Genomic DNA, 20,991 nt, shown 5'->3' on the forward strand with positions numbered 1-20,991 from the left:
TATTGCTATAAATCTTTTATTTAATTTATTTTTTACACCTCATCTACAATTCCTATCGATATCAAGTTAAATGTAAATCATCATCAGGCAACATAAATATTTGGTAAATGATAAATTAGCAGATTAAGGTATAGATAAATTTGAAGTCAAGTTGTATAAACAACATACCAGCCTTTCATAATATGAACGATTACCAGCACTCAAATTTGGGTAAAATGTTTTTTTCTGACAAGTAAAATGCAAATACATGGTAAATTGAAAACCTATTTTAAAAATAAACATCCACATTTGTCATAAATAAATTGATTACATGACTACCAATGCTGTCAATTTCATATTCAATAAATGAAAGTAAGAACTCGGAAATCCAGGGGGTTGCACTGAAAATATAACAAGAACATAACCCATAGATAGGTTTCTACTGTACCATATTTTTGAAAAAAATATTCAAATTTAAAATCAAACTGGACATTTTTGTGTGTCTTTCAAAAGTCAGATAGATATTTTGGAGATTATTTACAATGTACTTTAACATTTAAATATTATCAAAAGTTCAAATCTTCCTATTAATGGAATCCAAATGAAATGAAATGGCAGTCATTGTAATTACACATACATACAAACATAAAAATACTGATGAAATTTTCAACAAAAGATTTTAATAAATGAGATCCTAATCATATACTCATCATACTATTGACATCTTTGCATCATTATCAGGCAAAAGGAAAGGGGCCTCTACATATATGGTATGGGAGAAACCCTTCTTGGATATCTCTACTTATGATTTTACAGGACAATGTATCTTTCTCAGGTCTCATTATAGACAACAGAGTAACTGTTTAATTCTAGACATGATCCATAAGGTTCTCTTCAAAGGGCTGATTACCATGATATTAATTTAACACGAGAGGGAAATCAAAAAAGTGATTTAAGGTAGGGATATGTCAACCTGTCAAATCACTCTCCAGCAATTGCTTCAATTTGAAGACCAAAAATGTTGAATTGTTTATACATAGTCAAACATCCATCAATAGCTAAAGTCATGTTTAACCAACATATTTTGAAGTTGCAACAGATATAAATATAAGAAACAAAGTTCTTGCAAATGATACTTAAAAAAGTAAGCTCAAAATTGCCTTATTATTTTGACAATGATGATCCCAAATATAACTCGAGGTTATTTCAGTGAAATTTATTACCCAGCCCGAGGACTGCAGGTTTGTTATTTAAACCAGGAACCATCCAAATAAGTGATATTAAAATGCCACTTTTTCTCCCACATACACCTAGCATATAGTTTCTTCATTCCTGGAATTCTCCCCAATACAGTTTACAGGAATAGCCCACATGTCTTAAAACAATCAAATCTGCTGCTTAATTTTGGTTTATAGGCTAAGAATTTCATTCTAAAAATAATGTGAAGTAAGGTTACAATCTGTTAAAATGTTTAAATAACTTCTTCAGAATTGAATGAGGCTGCGATCATGGTTGTGTCCTTGGGCAAGACACTTTACCCTAATTGTTTTGGATGGCAAGTGACAGACCTCCCATATGTTATTCATTGAGGTAGTCACCAACTACTACAACTAGTACAAGGAGACTCTGGCTGTTAACAGGGCAATAAACCTAGCAAACAAACAAATTTTCTGAATTGTGTAAATGAGCAGGTATTTCCAATCAAAATATTATCTTCAAGGGAACTCCTGAAGCAAGACCCTGATCCAATACCATTGTACATATGTTTTCACCAAAGTATCAATCCATTTGTGGAATTTAATGTAAAATAGTTGTCATGCTTAAAAGATCTTTAAAGTGAAATAAAATTATTCTTTCCAGCAAATTTCTCCCACACAACTGTACACACCTAATCCTAAAGCACAAGGGCCTCACACAACTGTACACATACAATCCTGGAACATCTCACATCACTGTCCACATCCACACATTACACGATATATCAGGATTTGAGAAAATCATTACAGGTTACAAGTTCACAGGCACTGTTATAATCCAAAATGTCCTTCAGAAAGTTCCTGAACTCTCGCAATATGCTCTTATCCTCACGCGAGTTGCGCACATATCGCTTTGACCGCACCAACTTGTCCGCTAGATAATGCAACCAAAGGATGTTTGTGTGTGGGTGGAATGGTTCCCAATCATTCCTGAAAGAAAAATACAAGTAGAAATAAAATTGTGAATTTCACAACACATGTACTACACTATAAACAAGTGTGGTAAAAGAGAACATTTTAGATCCTCTAATTGTACAGATACTGCAATGAGCCAATTGGGCTAACCCACAAACTATGCGTCTGTCTTAGGGTAGGCTTGATATTTACGGACAATGCAGCTACTTTTCAAGTTAGTTGGTAATTTTACAAGAATAGATGTGGTAATGGATTGCGTTATTTCTAGGAATGTGATCATTGCTGGATATAGTTCACAGTTAAACACATTTTAACACAAGGGCCTGAATCATTTATTGCTAGTATCAAATTACCTAATTAGGAATAATGGCAGAATTTCTATTTTAAGTTTTCATGTTGACTTTTTTATGAGAACTCTGGGTCTTCTAGAAGATAAGAAGAAGATCCTCAATAGGATTTTTTAATTAATCTGCTCCTGTTGCCTTGACAATAGTTCAAGGTCATTAATAAGAGGAAATTTTATAACACTCCATACAAGGTACCAGCAGACAAAATAACAGGCCTCTTACATTTTGGTCTTCAAGAACTTCCAAAGTAGATTCCTAATGCATTTTTCCCTAAGGTTTATATTAGTCAACCTTATAGACCTCAAATCTACACACTCGCTGGTAAAATAATAAGGCCTCTTGATCATCTGGAAATTGAGAACATTCTTGAAGTTTTTAACATATTTAACTCCAATATGAAATTGAAATAGGTGAAGGTCATTTATATGAATAAAATTTATAGAACTCGTGCCCAGTTCTAAGAGACCCACTGAAAAAACGTAAGGCTTTTGGGACTTCTAGAACTTGAGAAGAGTCTCAGTCCTCTGGAATTTGAGACCATTTTAAACATATTTGAGGCTTGTGACCATGAGAATAAGTCAAGGTCAATCATATGAGGACACTTCAATGAACCATCCCCAAGGTACACAGTGGCCAAATATCACTACCCAGTTGCTTTTAGTTGTGTTGAAGAAGTTAAAAGTAGAGTCCTTCTTTGGACAAGAACAGATACAGTACTAAATTCATCAGTAAATGAAGCTTCGAGAATACTAACCCATTTTTTTCCTTCATCTGCCTGTAGATGTCAAACTGTAGATCACCCGAACCATCAAATAGAGTCTCATCTTTAGATAGATCATTGTACACCACACATCCATCTGATAAAATCAAAGTATAATTCATTAAATGAGAATTTATATTAGGGCTGTTTTAAAAATGATCCATATGGGAGGCATTTCTTCAGAAACCCCACAATCCATCAAATATTAAAGATATTAAACAAAAGGAATACATGTACTAGAAAACTGGGGACTTGCCCCACTTCTGACCAAATTTAATATACGTGCCTCCCACACAGATAATTCTGATATAGCCTTATCATTTGTAGCAAATAGCAAGATGTCATGAATACTTTTTGAGCCCCTGTTGAAGTTATGGAATACCTTACTAGAGGCCTCTGCAGTGTGACTGAATCAATAGAGAAGTTACAATATTCCTCGAATTCATATTTTCAGGCAGAATTTTTAAAATTCCTTCATTTGAATAAAGTTTAAGTTGTCGAAATTAAACTTACTGTAAAAGATCTCCCCCCCCCCCCAAGTAGTAACATTTATAAACCATGGCCTGGACATAAAAAATAAAACAAATATGCACCAAAATAGACTTCTTGTGTTATTCCAAGGAAAAAGTGAAGTCTATGAGACACATCACACTGTGTGAGATGATACTATTGTCCTTGCCTTGCAAACTTTACCTTTTCTGAGTCTAGAGAGAGTAAAGTCTATGAGACACAACACTCTGTAGGAGGGTATACTATTGTCCTGGCTAACTTTACCTTTTCTGAGCCTAGAGAGAGTAAAGTCTATGAGATACATCACTCTGTAGGAGGGTATACTATTGTCCTGGTTTACCTTTTCTGAGCCTAGAGAGAGTAAAGTCTATGAGATACATCACACTGTAGGAGAGTATACTATTGTCCTGGTTTACCTTTTCTGAGCCTAGAGAGAGAGTAAAGTCTATGAGATACATCACTCTGTAGGAGGGTATACTATTGTCCTGGCTAACTTTACCTTTTCTGAGCCTAGAGAGAGTAAAGTCTATGAGATACATCACTCTGTAGGAGGGTATACTATTGTCCTGGTTTACCTTTTCTGAGCCTAGAGAGAGAGTAAAGTCTATGTGATACATCACTCTGTAGGAGGTTATACTATTGCCCTAACCAACTTTACCTTTTCTGAGCCTAGAGAGAGTAAAGTCTATGAGACACATCACTCTGTAGGAGGGTATACTATTATCCTGGTTTACCTTTTCTGAGCCTAGAGAGAGTAAAGTGAAGTCTATGAGATACATCACACTGTAGGAGGGTATACTATTGTCCTTGTTTACCTTTTCTGAGCCTAGACAGAGTAAAGTCTATGAGACACATCACTCTGTAGGAGGGTATACTATTGTCCTGGTTTACCTTTTCTGAGCCTAGAGAGAGTAAAGTGAAGTCTATGAGATACATCACACTGTAGGAGGGTATACTATTGTCCTGGTTTACCTTTTCTGAGCCTAGACTAGTGTTAACCGATAATCGGTGAAATAATCGGTTTACTTTTCCAATGCATTTATAACTTTAATATCTTTAAAATTCCATTGAATAGTAGTAACTTAGCATGGAAATAAACTGTTTTCAGTTATCTGCCTTTGTTTACTTTATTTTGTGTTGTATGTGTACTGTATGCTTCACCCCCTCTGTAGTATGTGAAACATAACTTCCTGTTGAACATGATAAAGTCTCTAATATGTTAATGCCACTTTATGAATCACTTAACCAGTTCCTTTAAGCACTATAGAAAAGGGGTGTTCCAACTTGATATGTTTTTGGGATTTGAGGATTTCTCAAAATAATTTTAATTACTAATCATGAGGACACATCAATCACAAAAAGCTAAAATCAAGAAAAACAATATTTTTATTAACAATGAAAACAGCTTAATTGAGCTATTAAACTGATAAACAATAACAATTTAGTATAACAGAGCAATAACTAAACATTCTTGACTAGACAATTGACATTTTTGACACACCATTTTTTTGACTAGAAAATAATAGTAAACATTTATTGAACATGTATACGAACAAGGGTGAAAAACTCACAAATGCAAATACAATACATGCACTCAAATCTCCCTGGAAATGATTGTTTTTAATGTCTGTTGATATATTGCATCATCGACCCGTCCTCTCCGTTCTTGACTCAATACAGTATTTGATCCTGATACAACATCACATCTTTTGACAAATGCAGCCGATATTGTTGGTTGAACTAATTTTGTTTCAACTTTGTCTGATCGCGATTGTGTGGAATTTCCCGACGGTAATTTGTGTTCCCCGTCAATATGGGCTCTGAAATTCGTAGTATTTCCTGAAAACGACGGAAGAAAACATTAAGTTGATACTTGTTCAAAGATAATAAATATACAACTGACAAGCGTTCTAAACGGCTGATACAATTTTGAGTTTACAAATGAAACACATGTTACGTCTGCCGTACGAGTTTGTTAGCTTGGTAGAACTTACCTGTATTTCTGTAAACTTGCGGCATAGACGGCAAACAGCTTGCGTTGTATCCAAATTCTTTTTTGATGGTGGTTCATTATCATTAATTTTATAAAATCCGAAGAATTTCCAAACATCTGATTTCGTTATGGAGCCTGGGTTTGGGTATATTTCCCTTAGATTTTCTTCAGCGGCCGCCATCTTTGTACATTGTTTGACGGGCGCGTTCGATTACATATACTGATCATGAGGTTCGTTCGTTTCGGTACCTTTTTATATTTGCCGATGATCGATTGTTGATGTTTGCCATCGATCATCGGCATCGAGATGCTATAAACGATCGCTAATCGATCTTTACCGATCATCGTCCCAACACTAGCCTAGACAGAGTAAAGTCTATGAGACACATCACTCTGTAGGAGGGTATACTATTGTCCTGGTTTACCTTTTCTGAGCCTAGAGAGAGTAAAGTCTATGAGACATGCCTCCACTTTACAGGAGGGTATACTGTAGTCTTGGCCCATCAATCTGTAGTGGATCTCCGGTACCTCAGTCCTCTTCACCAAAACGTTTCCCCAATGTAAGTCCCGATGCTCAAATTCCAGTGCTTCTTCTGCAACTGCTAGCGAAAACGCCACTTGGGCAAGGGCACTTTTTGCTTCAGAGATATTCTGGAACTGAATAACAAGTAACATACAGGATACCTTGGAAACATTTCAAGATTGGAAAACATACCAAACAATCCCATATAGGCAGTCTTCCTAGATACTGTAAATCACTCATATTTCATGTGGGATTCATTTTTCGCGTTAATACACGAGATGAGTCAAGCTCAAATTAAAATCGCGATTATTCATATGAATATAACACTTTTGTATGGCGCCCAAGCTATCAGTTACCAATATAGGAGTCCATGAATCTCATAGCTAAGCATTAGCAAAATCATGTATTATGTCTGAAAAAGTAAGTTTGCGAATAAAGTATCCGTAAAATCTAGGTGATTTCAAGTATACATCAATTATTAATTTATATGGAAACATTAAATTTGAGATGCGATCTATGATCATAGATTTAGCTATCTATAATTATATTTTAGTGCCACTTCATGATCTGTCTCTCCTTTCATACATATAGACAATTTTATCTGTGACTATTACCTGACATGATTCTATGTCCCGGCCACCATCAGCAAACTCAAACACAATAAACAGTTGTTCATCATCAAACACATCTGAAACAAGACAGGTAGGAGTAAGGTGGATTGGTCAAATTTGACCCTTGTTGTATTTAACGTAAAGTTCAGAAAATTTTAGTTGTCAATTAATTAAACCTGAACAGGTTGTGTCATCAGTATTCAACTACTATCCCTAATACGTCCTTATTAGGTTCTTAATCTGATTCGACGACGCCCTTGCTTCGCTTTTTTTTTTACATTTTCAAAGTTTGTCAACATGCTCAACATCCATAAGTGTACACCACACCCTAATCGGTTTCTACTGCATTCTTTCTATATTGTATTAAGGCATTCTCATTGTCTTCTCCAAAACTATCCAGGACATAGTTGGACAAAGTGGAAACGTGGCTGAGTATGATTGGGGCCAAAGATCATTTCTCTCTACATTATCTGTTTTACATATTTTATCGTTATCAATACCAGACTTTTATGCATATCTATTTACTAGGGTCTGACACTATATTGAACTCTGAAGACTGGTTAAGCCATTGTGTCACTCTTGAGGGAAATATATCTGAAATTTTGATTTTCAGAAAACACTGCATATTCTGATATAATATGAAAAAGGTCATCTCTCCCTTAAAAAAAAAAAAAAACTGGAGATGTAATTTTGAAGTGATATTAATTTGTGACTTAACAACAGAAAACAAACTGTCAAAGTAGAAGTACCTGGTTTGTCATTCTGTGATTGGCCTTTTTTATCGAACACAGTCCACTCCTTCAGTAGCTTGGCTGGATACTGGCCCTGAACACATGACACTCTGAAACAATAACATATATAATTATAACATATATGTAATTATAATATAACGGGATATCTTTTTGATAGGTATTATTGTTAACAAGAGATCCCAGAGTGATCTTGGGGCCCACCATTGAATGATCTATATTGGTTCTATGTCATACCGATCTCTCTACTTTTCATTCTTTCTTCTTTTCCTCTTTAAAAACAAGAAAAAGTCAACCCTACATCTAAAGGTTGAGAAACATCCCTTCAGATCTTTTTAAGAATATTTCAATTCTTGAAATCCAAGAAATCCAAAAGCCGACTGTCAGCCATTTTCTTTTCCAGATAAAAAATCTAGCTTAAATTTGCACAACTGTGTACCAAAGGGAACCTATAAATGAAGTTTGATGAATATACCCTGAGGTTCTTTTCAACAAATAGTGAAAACAAACTTCAATTCTCAAAATCCAAGACGATTGCCTATCGGCCATTTTCTTTTTCTGACCAAAAATCTTAATTTAATTAGCACAACTATGGACCAAGGGAAAGTTATTCATCACACTTGAAAAATACCTTTCAAGTACTTTTAAAAAATTGCGATAATAAACTTCAATCTCAAAATCCAAGATGGCCGCCTGTCAACCATTTTGTTTTTCTGATCAAAAATCAAAATTGAATTGGCACAACATGTTACCAAGGAGAACGTACACACAAAGTTTGAGAAATATTCCTTACATACTTTTCAAGAAATAGAGATAACAAGAATTGTTTAGGGATGGACGGACCCCGGACACAGGGCAATTTGAATAGCCCACTATCTGATGATGATGGGCTGATAATAATGAATTAAGGGACACACCTCTAAGAAATATTACCTTTACCATCCAAAGAAGTACATGCATACAAAATTTGGTAGTTCTGGATGAAAGACCAGATAATATGCCCTTGTGTCATGCATGGGCTTATAGACAATGGAAAATGTACAATGTTACAGTCTGATTGGACAATCATAATCACACAGATAGGAACCTACCTATTTACTTGACAGAAGTTCGGAGTAAAAGATTCCTTCAGTGAACGTAAGGAACTAAGTTCTCTGAAACAAATACAACAGAGACGTATTTAATGTTATTCATGGTAAGCTTTCTGATAATAAGAATGGGCCATGCATTCTCGGAATTAAACAGATCTATTAACTAAAGGCCCTTTAATATGAGCAGGAAAATTAATTTTCAAATTCCCACCAAGAAATCAAAATTTGATTTAGTTTTTTTTTTAATTGAATTTTTTTTTCGTGTGACAGCTAATTGATACCCAGAAAGTAGTCTTGTAAAGAAAGTTGATCGCTTCTGAATTTTTGGTATCGTTCAATTTTTACACTATTGATCATTTGCAAAGCTAACTGTTTTTAATACATGGTGTGAGGTGAATATCTGTAATGGAAGACTTTTATAAAACAAGCTTTGCAACTAGATAAAACTATATATTACAGTGAGATATGTACAGACAACCTACTTGGATATGACAATCTCGGGTAGCATTTCACCAAAGGTTTTCTGTGGTTCATCATTCACAGGAAAACATCCTTCTATAGGAATTACCTTAAAAAAACAAAATCGATAATTTCAACTGTATTAGCCAATGGCTAAATAATACCCCCACTATGAGCTATTGGCCATCAAACAAAACCTGTGTGTAATGACCTGGTTATCATGGCAACCAAAGTTTCAAAAAAACAAAACAAAAAAAACCCAACATGTACATCTAAACATGGTCCCTATTAATATTCCTGTGGAATTTCAATGAAATTGGTAAAATATGTTTGACATGTTTGAAGGACTAGCCCGGGCAAGAAATGTCTCACCATATAGGGTTTCTGACAAACTTTGGGGTTGTATACAAACACACGTACCAGACAGATGGAGACTAAAATCTACAGTCTCCCAAGTTCACCAGTCGGGGACTAATTATCTATTACAGAAAATTATAATCAATTAGTCATAATCAGAGGTAAAACGAGAGATCATTGATTAAATTAATTAATCAGAAAAACCCTACTTAACACACCAACTACTTACCTTTATGGCGACCGACTCGCCCTTGTTTTGTGTCCTAAACACCTCTCCGTAAACTCCCTCTCCCACTTTAGTGCAGACTGACATCATTCTAAAAATAAAACATAAATAGCATCATGGAAATCTCAGGAATAACATCAACATAATGACAACATGTGTGATATTGTAAAGCTAACCCTCCCGTTAAAATTCAGCAGTAACGTAATCTGGGGCTCTCATTCGGTTACTTTATTGTAACCTCTTCGATTTGGCCTTTTAAATTCGGGGAATTTCTTGCCCCCAATTCATTATATCATATTTTGTGTATTTATTTCTTATGTAGATGATATGCTTGGGATCGCCCAAGCTCGGGGGTCGCCCCATCTGAAACAGTCTTAGCAGAACTGCCTGCTTTTTAGCTACCAACTGCTTACTCTGTGGCTTGAGGTCGCTCAAGCTAGGTTTCTCTCCTTTCTATTAGTCATAGCTAGCTAAGCTATGATCGCTCTAGCTTGGGGGTTGCATACCCCTATAGTATAATTAGTATCTTAATTGTTTAGGTGTATCTTTTTAGTAGTGAGTAAAAATTTATTATGTAATATTGTTAGTTGATGTTATTTAGTTGTAAGAATGAGCAGCCCCTAAGAATGCCAAAACCTTTAGGTAATATTTAATATGAGCCTGAACAAGTTATTGGTTCCATTCAATAAATTTTTGACTTTCATACTGTTTTGGTGTGTTGTGTATAAAATGATATTTTGTTTACTAAATAGTTGTTTGTACACAACATTTAAAAACCCCGTCACAGTCTTCATGTTAGTAAATATCTATTTCTAACCTCGCGCCTTTGATCACGTGATGTTCTTGACCAATGGAAATACGTCAGGGGATAGCGCCACCTGCATTCATTTTCAAGCAGCGTGATTATTTGTAGCAGCAGTGTTTTATTCATCATCCACCATCCGCCCCACCTCCACCTTTGATAATTTGCAGTTTTCTTTACTGTGGTTTGTGTATAATTCTTTATATTATATTATAATTACCTTTTAATATTTATATACTGTTGTTTTGTTTTGATTGCCTGTACTTTTCATGTGTATACGTTGTTTTTATTATATGTGTTTACTTATAATATTTATATTTATTACAGTGTACATGTCTTTTTTACTTGTTTCGGGCTCATTTGTTTAGGGGTAAGTAAGGCCTCATGGTGAGACAACACCTGGCAAGCTGGTCTGAGCATTGGATAAACCTACCTCCCTGATTCAGGTTGGGGCAGCCGGCTCGCAGCACCTCATTGTACATCTGTGTTGGTTAATTATAAGCTTTATTTTATTACATGTTGTCACATTTTTTTATTTTTTTTTTGGGCTGCTCTTCTTAGTACGGAATAGTTAGAGGATATCACTCACAGTAATGAATTTATCACGCCGTGATATTAGCACTTTTAAATTCGGGGAATTTCTTGCCCCCAATTCATTATATCATATTTTGTGTATTTATTTCTTATGTAGATGATATGCTTGGGATCGCCCAAGCTCGGGGGTCGCCCCATCTGAAACAGTCTTAGCAGAACTGCCTGCTTTTTAGCTACCAACTGCTTACTCTGTGGCTTGAGGTCGCTCAAGCTAGGTTTCTCTCCTTTCTATTAGTCATAGCTAGCTAAGCTATGATCGCTCTAGCTTGGGGGTTGCATGCCCCTATAGTATAATTAGTATCTTAATTGTTTAGGTGTATCTTTTTAGTAGTGAGTAAAAATTTATTATGTAATATTGTTAGTTGATGTTATTTAGTTGTAAGAATGAGCAGCCCCTAAGAATGCCAAAACCTTTAGGTAATATTTAATATGAGCCTGAACAAGTTATTGGTTCCATTCAATAAATTTTTGACTTTCATACTGTTTTGGTGTGTTGTGTATAAACTCATGATTTATCATTTCTTTATGGAAAACTGAAAACCAATTCATATAAATTTTGTCAACTGAAGTGAGTAAACTACATGCATATGGATGTTAACATGTACATTACTTAATTAAGCGCCCTGGTTAACATGGAACCATCTTATTTTTACTATATACTGCTGGGCAAACAAAATTTAAAAAAAAATTGTTTTTCATTTATGCACATATTCTATCATACAACAAAATTACAAACCAAAAATATTTTCACTGAAGATTTTAATATTTATTATTTGAAGATTTAATCGTATTAAAAGTATTTAAGCACTTTTATGTGTACGTTACCTGTGTTACATAATGTCTATCACTGATAATGGGCAATATACGTTACAACACTACAAGCTTACCTGTGTTACATAATGTCTATCACTGATAATGGGCAATATACTGTAGAGTTTTTAAATTTCATGTAGCTGATATTTTACACTTGCTCTAGTCGAACCTAGTTTGGGTTTAAATCTTGTGGAACCACACCTAGTTAACATTACACAGTGAATACTTCTCTTTACATTCATTTATATTTTGATACTTTATCTAATGACTGTGAATAGAGAAATTAGATACCCCACAAAAATTACTACTATAGAGTACTTTAATACGTGTCTGGACATGTCAATCACTGATAATAGACTATATATATACTTACCTGTCTGGACAGGTCAGTCACTGATAATAGACTATATACTTACCTGTCTGGACAGGTCAGTCACTGATAATAGACTATATACTTACCTGTCTGGACATGTCAATCACTGATAATAGACTATATACTTACCTGTCTGGACATGTCAGTCACTGATAATAGACTATATACTTACCTGTCTGGACAGGTCAGTCACTGATAATAGACTATATACTTACCTGTCTGGACATGTCAGTCACTGATAATAGACTATATACTTACCTGTCTGGACAGGTCAGTCACTGATAATAGACTATATACTTACCTGTCTGGACATGTCAGTCACTGATAATAGACTATTTACTTACCTGTCTGGACAGGTCAGTCACTGATAATAGACTATTTACTTACCTGTCTGGACAGGTCAGTCACTGATAATAGACTATATACTTACCTGTCTGGACATGTCAGTCACTGATAATAGACTATATACTTACCTGTCTGGACATGTCAGTCACTGATAATAGACTACATACTTACCTGTCTGGACATGTCAGTCACTGATAATAGACTATTTACTTACCTGTCTGGACAGGTCAGTCACTGATAATAGACTATTTACTTACCTGTCTGGACAGGTCAGTCACTGATAATAGACTATATACTTACCTGTCTGGACATGTCAGTCACTGATAATAGACTATATACTTACCTGTCTGGACATGTCAGTCACTGATAATAGACTACATACTTACCTGTCTGGACAGGTCAGTCACTGATAATAGACTATATACTTACCTGTCTGGACATGTCAATCACTGATAATAGACTATATACTTACCTGTCTGGACAGGTCAGTCACTGATAATAGACTACATACTTACCTGTCTGGACAGGTCAGTCACTGATAATAGACTATATACTTACCTGTCTGGACATGTCAATCACTGATAATAGACTATATACTTACCTGTCTGGACAGGTCAGTCACTGATAATAGACTATATACTTACCTGTCTGGACATGTCAGTTACTGATAATAGACTATATACTTACCTGTCTGGACAGGTCAGTCACTGATAATAGACTATATACTTACCTGTCTGGACATGTCAGTTACTGATAATAGACTATATACTTACCTGTCTGGACAGGTCAGTCACTGATAATAGACTATATACTTACCTGTCTGGACAGGTCAGTCACTGATAATAGACTATATACTTACCTGTCTGGACATGTCAATCACTGATAATAGACTATTTACTTACCTGTCTGGACAGGTCAGTCACTGATAATAGACTACATACTTACCTGTCTGGACAGGTCAGTCACTGATAATAGACTATATACTTACCTGTCTGGACATGTCAATCACTGATAATAGACTATATACTTACCTGTCTGGACAGGTCAGTCACTGATAATAGACTATATACTTACCTGTCTGGACATGTCAGTTACTGATAATAGACTATATACTTACCTGTCTGGACAGGTCAGTCACTGATAATAGACTATATACTTACCTGTCTGGACATGTCAGTTACTGATAATAGACTATATACTTACCTGTCTGGACAGGTCAGTCACTGATAATAGACTATATACTTACCTGTCTGGACAGGTCAGTCACTGATAATAGACTATATACTTACCTGTCTGGACAGGTCAGTCACTGATAATAGACTATATACTTACCTGTCTGGACATGTCAGTCACTGATAATAGACTATATACTTACCTGTCTGGACTTGTCAATCACTGATAATAGACTATATACTTACCTATCTGGTATACATGTCCTAAAAGATATCGATGATTTCTGCTGACACACCTGGTAGACCTTCGTCCTAGGTGATTCCTCGACGACAGGCTTCTTACATTTTTTAGGAGTTAACACATCCTGGTGACCACAGACAGGAAATTTAGTGAACAAAGTTACATAATTCTTTTCTTTATAAATACCACTAGAATTACATTACAAATACTACTGGAATTACATTATAAATACTACTGGAATAACATTATAAATACCACTAGAATTACATTATAAATACCACTAGAATTACATTATAAATACTACTGGAATAACATTATAAATACCACTAGAATTACATTATAAATACTGCAACGTTAACTGTTATTATAAGATACTGTGGCACATATCTAAAAGCTAGGCTAGGTACCCGGTACACGGAGGAAACATTCTGATATTGGTTTCTGAACTTTTTTTTAAAATGAAATGTTTCAGAATGTCAAGATCATTTTACATTGTGAAGAAAATTGTGGATGTCTTACTTCTCTGATGTAACAATGATAATAATGCAGTTTATCCACATTCAAAGACAGTCATGTATTCTGGCTCATTATTAATGGTTTATTATAATGACTTGCTATGTTTGGTCATATTATTCCATCGATTTGTATTTTACTGTCTTGAAATAATGCTGTTCAGGGCTTCCAGCAGACCCTTGAGAGTATATTTTTGACTCCCCAAAATGAGATCGACTCTAGGGATTGAAGGGACATGTCTATTTTTCATGTTGATTTGATATCTGGATTTACTGAAACTCCAGGGTCAACTGGAAGCCCTTAAAAATGACTTACAAAAATTGATCCGTTCAAATCCTGTGTTTTATCCTTTTCTTTCCGTCTCAAGCACCCCCGACTGAGCAGAGGAGTGGTGTTGGTGGTATCAGCCGTGTGATAAGATGGATCCTCTGACTCACTGTCAGCTGTATTATAGGAGGAATTAGATGACTCATTTTCTTCTTCCTCACTGTCCTCCTCCTCATCATCACCTTCCTCTTCAATATCATCAAGAACGTTTTCCTCACTTTCTTCAACATCCTCAGCCAACATATAGTGTGTTGAGTTATCATGTGAACTTTTGGGAGAAATACTACTGTCCTCATCATCCTCGTCATCATCGATTTCTTCACTTTCCTCTTCTGATTCCTCGTTTTCCTCTATATCACTAAGAACAATCTCATCATCTTCAGATGTCTCATGTTCATCGCTGTTCTCATTGTTATTATCGTCTGTAGAACTTTCATCTGTGTGTAAGCTGATATCACTGAAAAGACTCTGTGAGTTGTTTACCACTTGATCTAAGCTTTTACCTCGCGTACTACTCCGAGTTGACACATGCATGGACATAAAACTTTCTCGTAGTCTCACTAACTCAACCACACAATTATCAATGGGACTTTTCCCTGCACTAGAATCACAAGACTTTGTTAAACTCTCCAAGTTTGAAACTTGGTGAATGGATGATGAGGACAATATCTGTGAGCCTTCCACTATGCTGGAGATACCCAGTTTGTCTAAGTCTGTACCTGACCTCTCCTTGGATTCTAGCGAATTGTCCCCAATAAGATTAACAATTGGGCTATCAAAAATGTCAATATGAGACAGATCTTTGTCCTCCATTTTCTCCACAATAGGACTACCTGGGTTAAACCTCTTGGCAAAGGGTGTACTGGTCTCTATCTGCAGTTTCTTACCCGACCTAAGATGACAAGGAGAACAAAATGCAGGACTATTCTCAAACGAGTTTTTCCCGTTTACCTGACCTGGGGTACCAGATATCACAAGACTGTAGTCGTCAAAGTCACTGAAGTTGTAGAGAGAGGGCACAGATGATGAGGCAGAAGCATTCTTTGACAGACTGTAGTGATGAAGGGCAGATATCTGGCCTCGCTTTCGTTTCCCGTTAGCCTTCACTTCATTTCCCTTTACATTGCTGCGATCTCGAAGTGCCCTACGAGGGCGTGAACTACTGTGGAACAACCCTTCACTACATGTACTAGAGGTGCTCCCCTGGCAATACAACAAAACTAAATTCAATACAGGTACTAAACAACTGTTATGCATTATCAAACATGCTCTAGAAAACGTTCGAACATTTGGGTTGCTACCTCTACTATATTGAAAACTCACTTGAAAAATACATGGTTGAATACAACTTTTAAAATTAATATTGGTTTATCTTACCAACTTTGGTTCTGCGTGACATGAAAATTGTTCTACCTTTCAATAATTATTATAAGTGTCTTAAAATTTGGCCAACAAAATTCAAACCACAAAAGGGTAAACCGGAAAATTGTTGGAAGGCCATGAACACCATTTTGCAGTAGCTATAGCCTTTCATATTTGATGTGAATTCAAAACCAGAAAATGGCTGAACACACTAAACCATGAAATGAGTTGGCAGTGACCTCCTTTCATATTTGATGTGAATTCAAAAACAAAAGTATGATGTACTGTATTGCCATAAACGAATTTACTCTGTTTTCAAAATTATTAAACTGAACTATCCTGTAATTAACATTAATTTTACAGACACTTCTATGTGGTTCATACAAATGCAACTGTTGTTAGAACATTTGATTACAATTGAACTAAAAATAAAAAAAAATTTCCATTCTCCACACTAACCCCTCCACTGGAGTCCAGCTTCCTTAGGTTCCATCTCTTCTGTACTTGTTGTTGGTTTTCTTTATTCTTGTTGCTACAAGATAAATGGTTACTATCACACTCAGAGCAGGTAGTTATTATATGTACAGCTAGCTCAGTATGGCCTGTCCTGGTATATCTATATTGATAAATAACAGAGTTTTGTTGCATTAACTTAAACTTGTCTTCTGACAGAAGTGGATGGAATAACGATGGACGATATCATTTTTAACATTAATTACAGATCTTGGTCTTCTGACAGAAGTGGATGGAATAACAATTGACGATACAGTTGTTTAACATTAACTGATCTGATTATCAACTGTTACAGTATGTTAGTTTTTCATAATCAAACATCAGACTCAGTCAATTGATATTTTCCTGTATTTCACCAGATCAAACAAATTTCACAGTCTGTATCATTTGTACACACAATAACAATTGTAAATGTGGACTTATTTTAATATGCCATTTCTAGGTAATTGTGCATGTTTTAGTTAAACAAAAAAATATGCAATGATGGAAACTGAAAATTAATTAAATTTCCAGGATTTTAACACATGATTGACTACATCAGAAAGCCTTTTAAAGTATTACTGATATTAAAGGCATACAAAAAATTTACTCGTCGGAAACAGCAAATTCAAGAACAAGACGATTACAGTCAAAAGTATGATTAGTAATGTGATCACACCTGTTCCTTGGTTTCTGAAGCTGGAACACTGAATCGTCTGTACTGTTGTGAGACATTGACAGCGAGTCCATACTGGAACTTGTACTGAACACATTCTTGTCAACCTCTTTTGAATTCTTGCTCACTGCATTGTTCCACACATCCGAAGAGATGACACGCTGTCGATGTCGACCATAAGTCTTCACCGTTCTCTCTCCCCTCCTCCCCATGACTGTGTGTACTAAGTCAGGAAGTGAACCTAGGAGACAAAATCACTGAATGGTTATATATATAATTAGACGATAGATCGTGTATGTGTTTGGTGTTTTAGGAATGGCCTTTGGCATTTCAGTCCTTGGTTTCTTGAATTACATAGATTTACAAAACATATGTATTCCTCATGCTGTTTCATAGCCCAAATTTCCTGTAACCTGGACTTAATGGACATTCTTGCTGATATATGTCTAGTGTAGGCGACCATTAACTGTCAGATTTTCAAATCTGAAGTCAGAGGAAACTTACGCTAGCATTGGCAATGGTACCTTTTTGTTCATACAAATTCATTAAGAATGGCACAATGAGCCATTGCACAATTCATTCATTTCATTTTGTTATCAATAATTCAGAATGTTATTATATACTGAATTATATTAATAATCCATTTATATTATATACCCTGTATATTAGTAAACAGATTATTTGTTATGAATTATTATATATTTTCTTACTGATAGAGCATTACTCAACGTATAACGTAATGATTATATAATATACAACTGTATACAGGATATTTTTATATGGAGTATTAATATTATATATTACATGTATATATATTATCTTAATACTACTATATTGTAATGTGCGAATTAAAGATTTCCAGATGTGACAGGTAGGCTAAAGTAAATTGATAAAATTGCATTAGAAATGTTTAATTAAACTAAATATTACGCGTCCGTATACTCCAAAGTTACATGACAGCCACTATTTGAAGCATTTTCGAGGTGCAGTGTTTTGCAACACGTGCACTAGTGGTTTGCAACATGTGCACTATCTTCAATGGAAGGGAATTAAACGAATCATAGCTCTGATCATGATGACGACCATCTTTCAGAAATTGTCTGTACAGAGCTACGTTATAGCAGCTATTAAAGGGTCAGACAATGAGCCTGTAGCAACAATCAAATAGTTTAGCTTCTACCAAGGACAACCCATGAAAGCTGGTGACCAGCTAATTGCTGCTTCTTTTCATCATCAGTGGGGTCGTTTACTATTGCTACAGTACAATTTTTAAAACTCTTTATCACAGTTTATGGTCATGTACTGCTGGTGCCAAAACATAATATGCTGACTACAGTAACAGGCGCTTGCATCTGGACGCCGACTTAAAATCCATTATCGTCGATATATACGAAAAAAGTAAATTATCAGATCTACAGGCGCCTGTACGTGCAGTGGCGAGATTAAATCATCTGATCATCATATGTATTGTATGCATCTGGCCACAAATTTACAGTAGACATGATCTGATAGAACAAATTTCGTTGTTACAAGCTGAAATCTAAAACTCCATTTTCATCAAAGATCGCGAATGTACAAGTATATCTCGTGGTGATTCATTGTTTAAACTTACCTCTTGACGCTAAAATAGAAATCAATCGACTGCTTTAATGTTTCACATTTTGGAGTGTTTACCATTGATCAAATATGGCGCTGATATGTTTAAAGAGATGAAAGGACGAATTTGATTGGCTCATGATTGAAGCTACTAATCTAGTACCCACAAAGCAAATCCGCTATAAATATCCGGAAGCACTATCCGTAAATCGTTTTATATTGGTCTTTAATTTTTTAATATTAATTGATCTTCTGTATTTCTTTTGATTAACAGCCGTAACAGGAGAAAGAGAAAATGTTGCAGCCAAGTCGGGGTTCGAACCCAGAACCCTTCGAACGCCAGCCGGATGCTCTACCAACTGAGCTACTAATTGAGACAAATATATTGTTCTTCCTTAGGTGATCTAGAACGTGTTTACAGCAGCTTACACGGTACTGATGTTAATGATCTGTAGTTTACTTATGTCCCATTTTTTTTCAAAGATGGGAGATATGTTTGTACCCAGGGGGTCCAGTAAAATTTAGTGGTAATGCGAGCGCCATAGGCGCGAGCCGATTTTTTTTGGCGAGGGGTCTGGGTGGGTCTGGGGGCCAAAATTTCGGAAAATGAAATGATATAGCGAATTTGCAATTTTTCGGGGATAAGATTCTATAAAAAAATGTCCTCATCCGAAAGGGGGGGGGGGGGGGGGCCTGACCCCCAGAACCCACCCCACCCCCACCCCCTCATCCTTTCTTCCTCTCCTCCTCACCGACTGTGAAAGTCAAACCCCTGTGATACTAAATTTTAGTAATCAGCTGTTTTATATCTGTTATTATCCGAACGAAATTGGGAGGAGGATAAGCTTTCGCACGGTATCTAAGGAGTCATCGGGGTCTGATGAAACTTGCTGGTAGACCTATGAGGTCAAAATAAAAACATAGTTGGTTTGGCGTAACCCGCCCGACCCAGAAAAAATACGCCTACTCAGAAAAGTTTATTGTGAAAAATAAAAAAAATAAAACGTTTTCGCTCTGGATATTTATGTCTGAAAGTTGCATTGCACGTTTGAAAATAGTCTCGCAAACCCAAATTAGCTTGGTGTGTTTTTCTTTTGTTTAAAGGGTTTTAGAAACAAAAAGGTTAAAGTTGTCTATAGGTTGGTTTTCTGAAAAGCCAGTCAAATAACCCTCACACTCCTGGGGTTGTGTATATACACGCTGAGATACAGGGCACAGCAAGGGGCCATCTGGACAACTGACCTATATGCAAAATTTCATTCTGATAACGAGGTCGGTCAGCCTCCTACGTCACAGGTTCACTGCTGCCGAGATGATAGTATAACTAACGTTATAAACACCCAAATGTGTGTCGCATTAAATCACTATTTACACACTATCTACCGAAGGTTTTGTGATGTGGGAATACTTCACATTAATATATTGGGTTACAACAGTGAATTGGTCACATGTACTCCAGTGATGATCCCGTTATTCATTAAACAACTGTATTAAATTCAACTTTATTCCATAAGTTTTACAACTTATTGGATAAAATAGTATATAACATTAATGGACAAAGGCATCCACTCTTACATGATTCATAATTCAATAAGCTAATTTGTCAGATTTGTTACAGGGAAACAGAGAAATAATCATTAAAAATGAATATATTCTAATTAAAATCTTATAAAAAATCTTTCCTTTAGTTTATTTGCTAGTGATAAATATTTTCCTAAATTGTTAAGTTCTTTTATATTTTCTACTTTGAGTAACTGAATACGTTTAAACATACTATAGTATTTAAAATATGTTTTAATCAAATCAATACGAATGTCTGCGTAACATTTTCACCACATCAAATACATTTCCTTCATAACCTTCATAAAACATTCTTTAAGGAAATTGTCAAAAAAGGACGTTGTTTGAA

General features: G+C 35.5%; 1 protein-coding gene across 4 annotated transcripts; it reads right to left on the bottom strand.

Annotated features, from left to right (window-relative positions):
* Positions 1-19,192, bottom strand: LOC117339441. 4 transcript variants are annotated; one of them, XR_004535204.1, is made up of 14 exons: positions 19,099-19,192; positions 17,490-17,727; positions 16,778-16,850; positions 14,945-16,159; positions 14,122-14,240; positions 9,780-9,867; positions 9,217-9,302; positions 8,735-8,797; positions 7,644-7,735; positions 6,898-6,971; positions 6,121-6,417; positions 4,426-4,750; positions 4,032-4,342; positions 3,251-3,354 (listed from the first exon to the last, which is right to left on the bottom strand). XR_004535204.1 is itself a non-coding variant. In XM_033901021.1 (13 exons), exons 2-13 carry the CDS (start codon positions 17,696-17,698, stop codon positions 1,961-1,963), a joined length of 2,559 nt encoding a protein of 852 aa, XP_033756912.1. In that variant the 5' UTR covers positions 17,699-17,727; positions 19,099-19,192; the 3' UTR covers positions 1-1,960. The 4 variants fall into 4 exon arrangements, 1 of the variants encoding a protein (XP_033756912.1); XM_033901021.1 differs by lacking the exons at positions 4,032-4,342; positions 4,426-4,750 and adding an exon at positions 1-2,165 and having other exon boundaries at positions 3,252-3,354; positions 6,186-6,417; XR_004535205.1 differs by lacking the exon at positions 4,032-4,342 and having other exon boundaries at positions 3,265-3,354.
* Between the last annotated feature and the right edge of the window lie 1,799 nt (positions 19,193-20,991).

This window comes from Pecten maximus, chromosome 12 (genome assembly GCF_902652985.1).
Source record: "Pecten maximus chromosome 12, xPecMax1.1, whole genome shotgun sequence".
Classification (NCBI taxonomy): domain Eukaryota; kingdom Metazoa; phylum Mollusca; class Bivalvia; order Pectinida; family Pectinidae; genus Pecten; species Pecten maximus.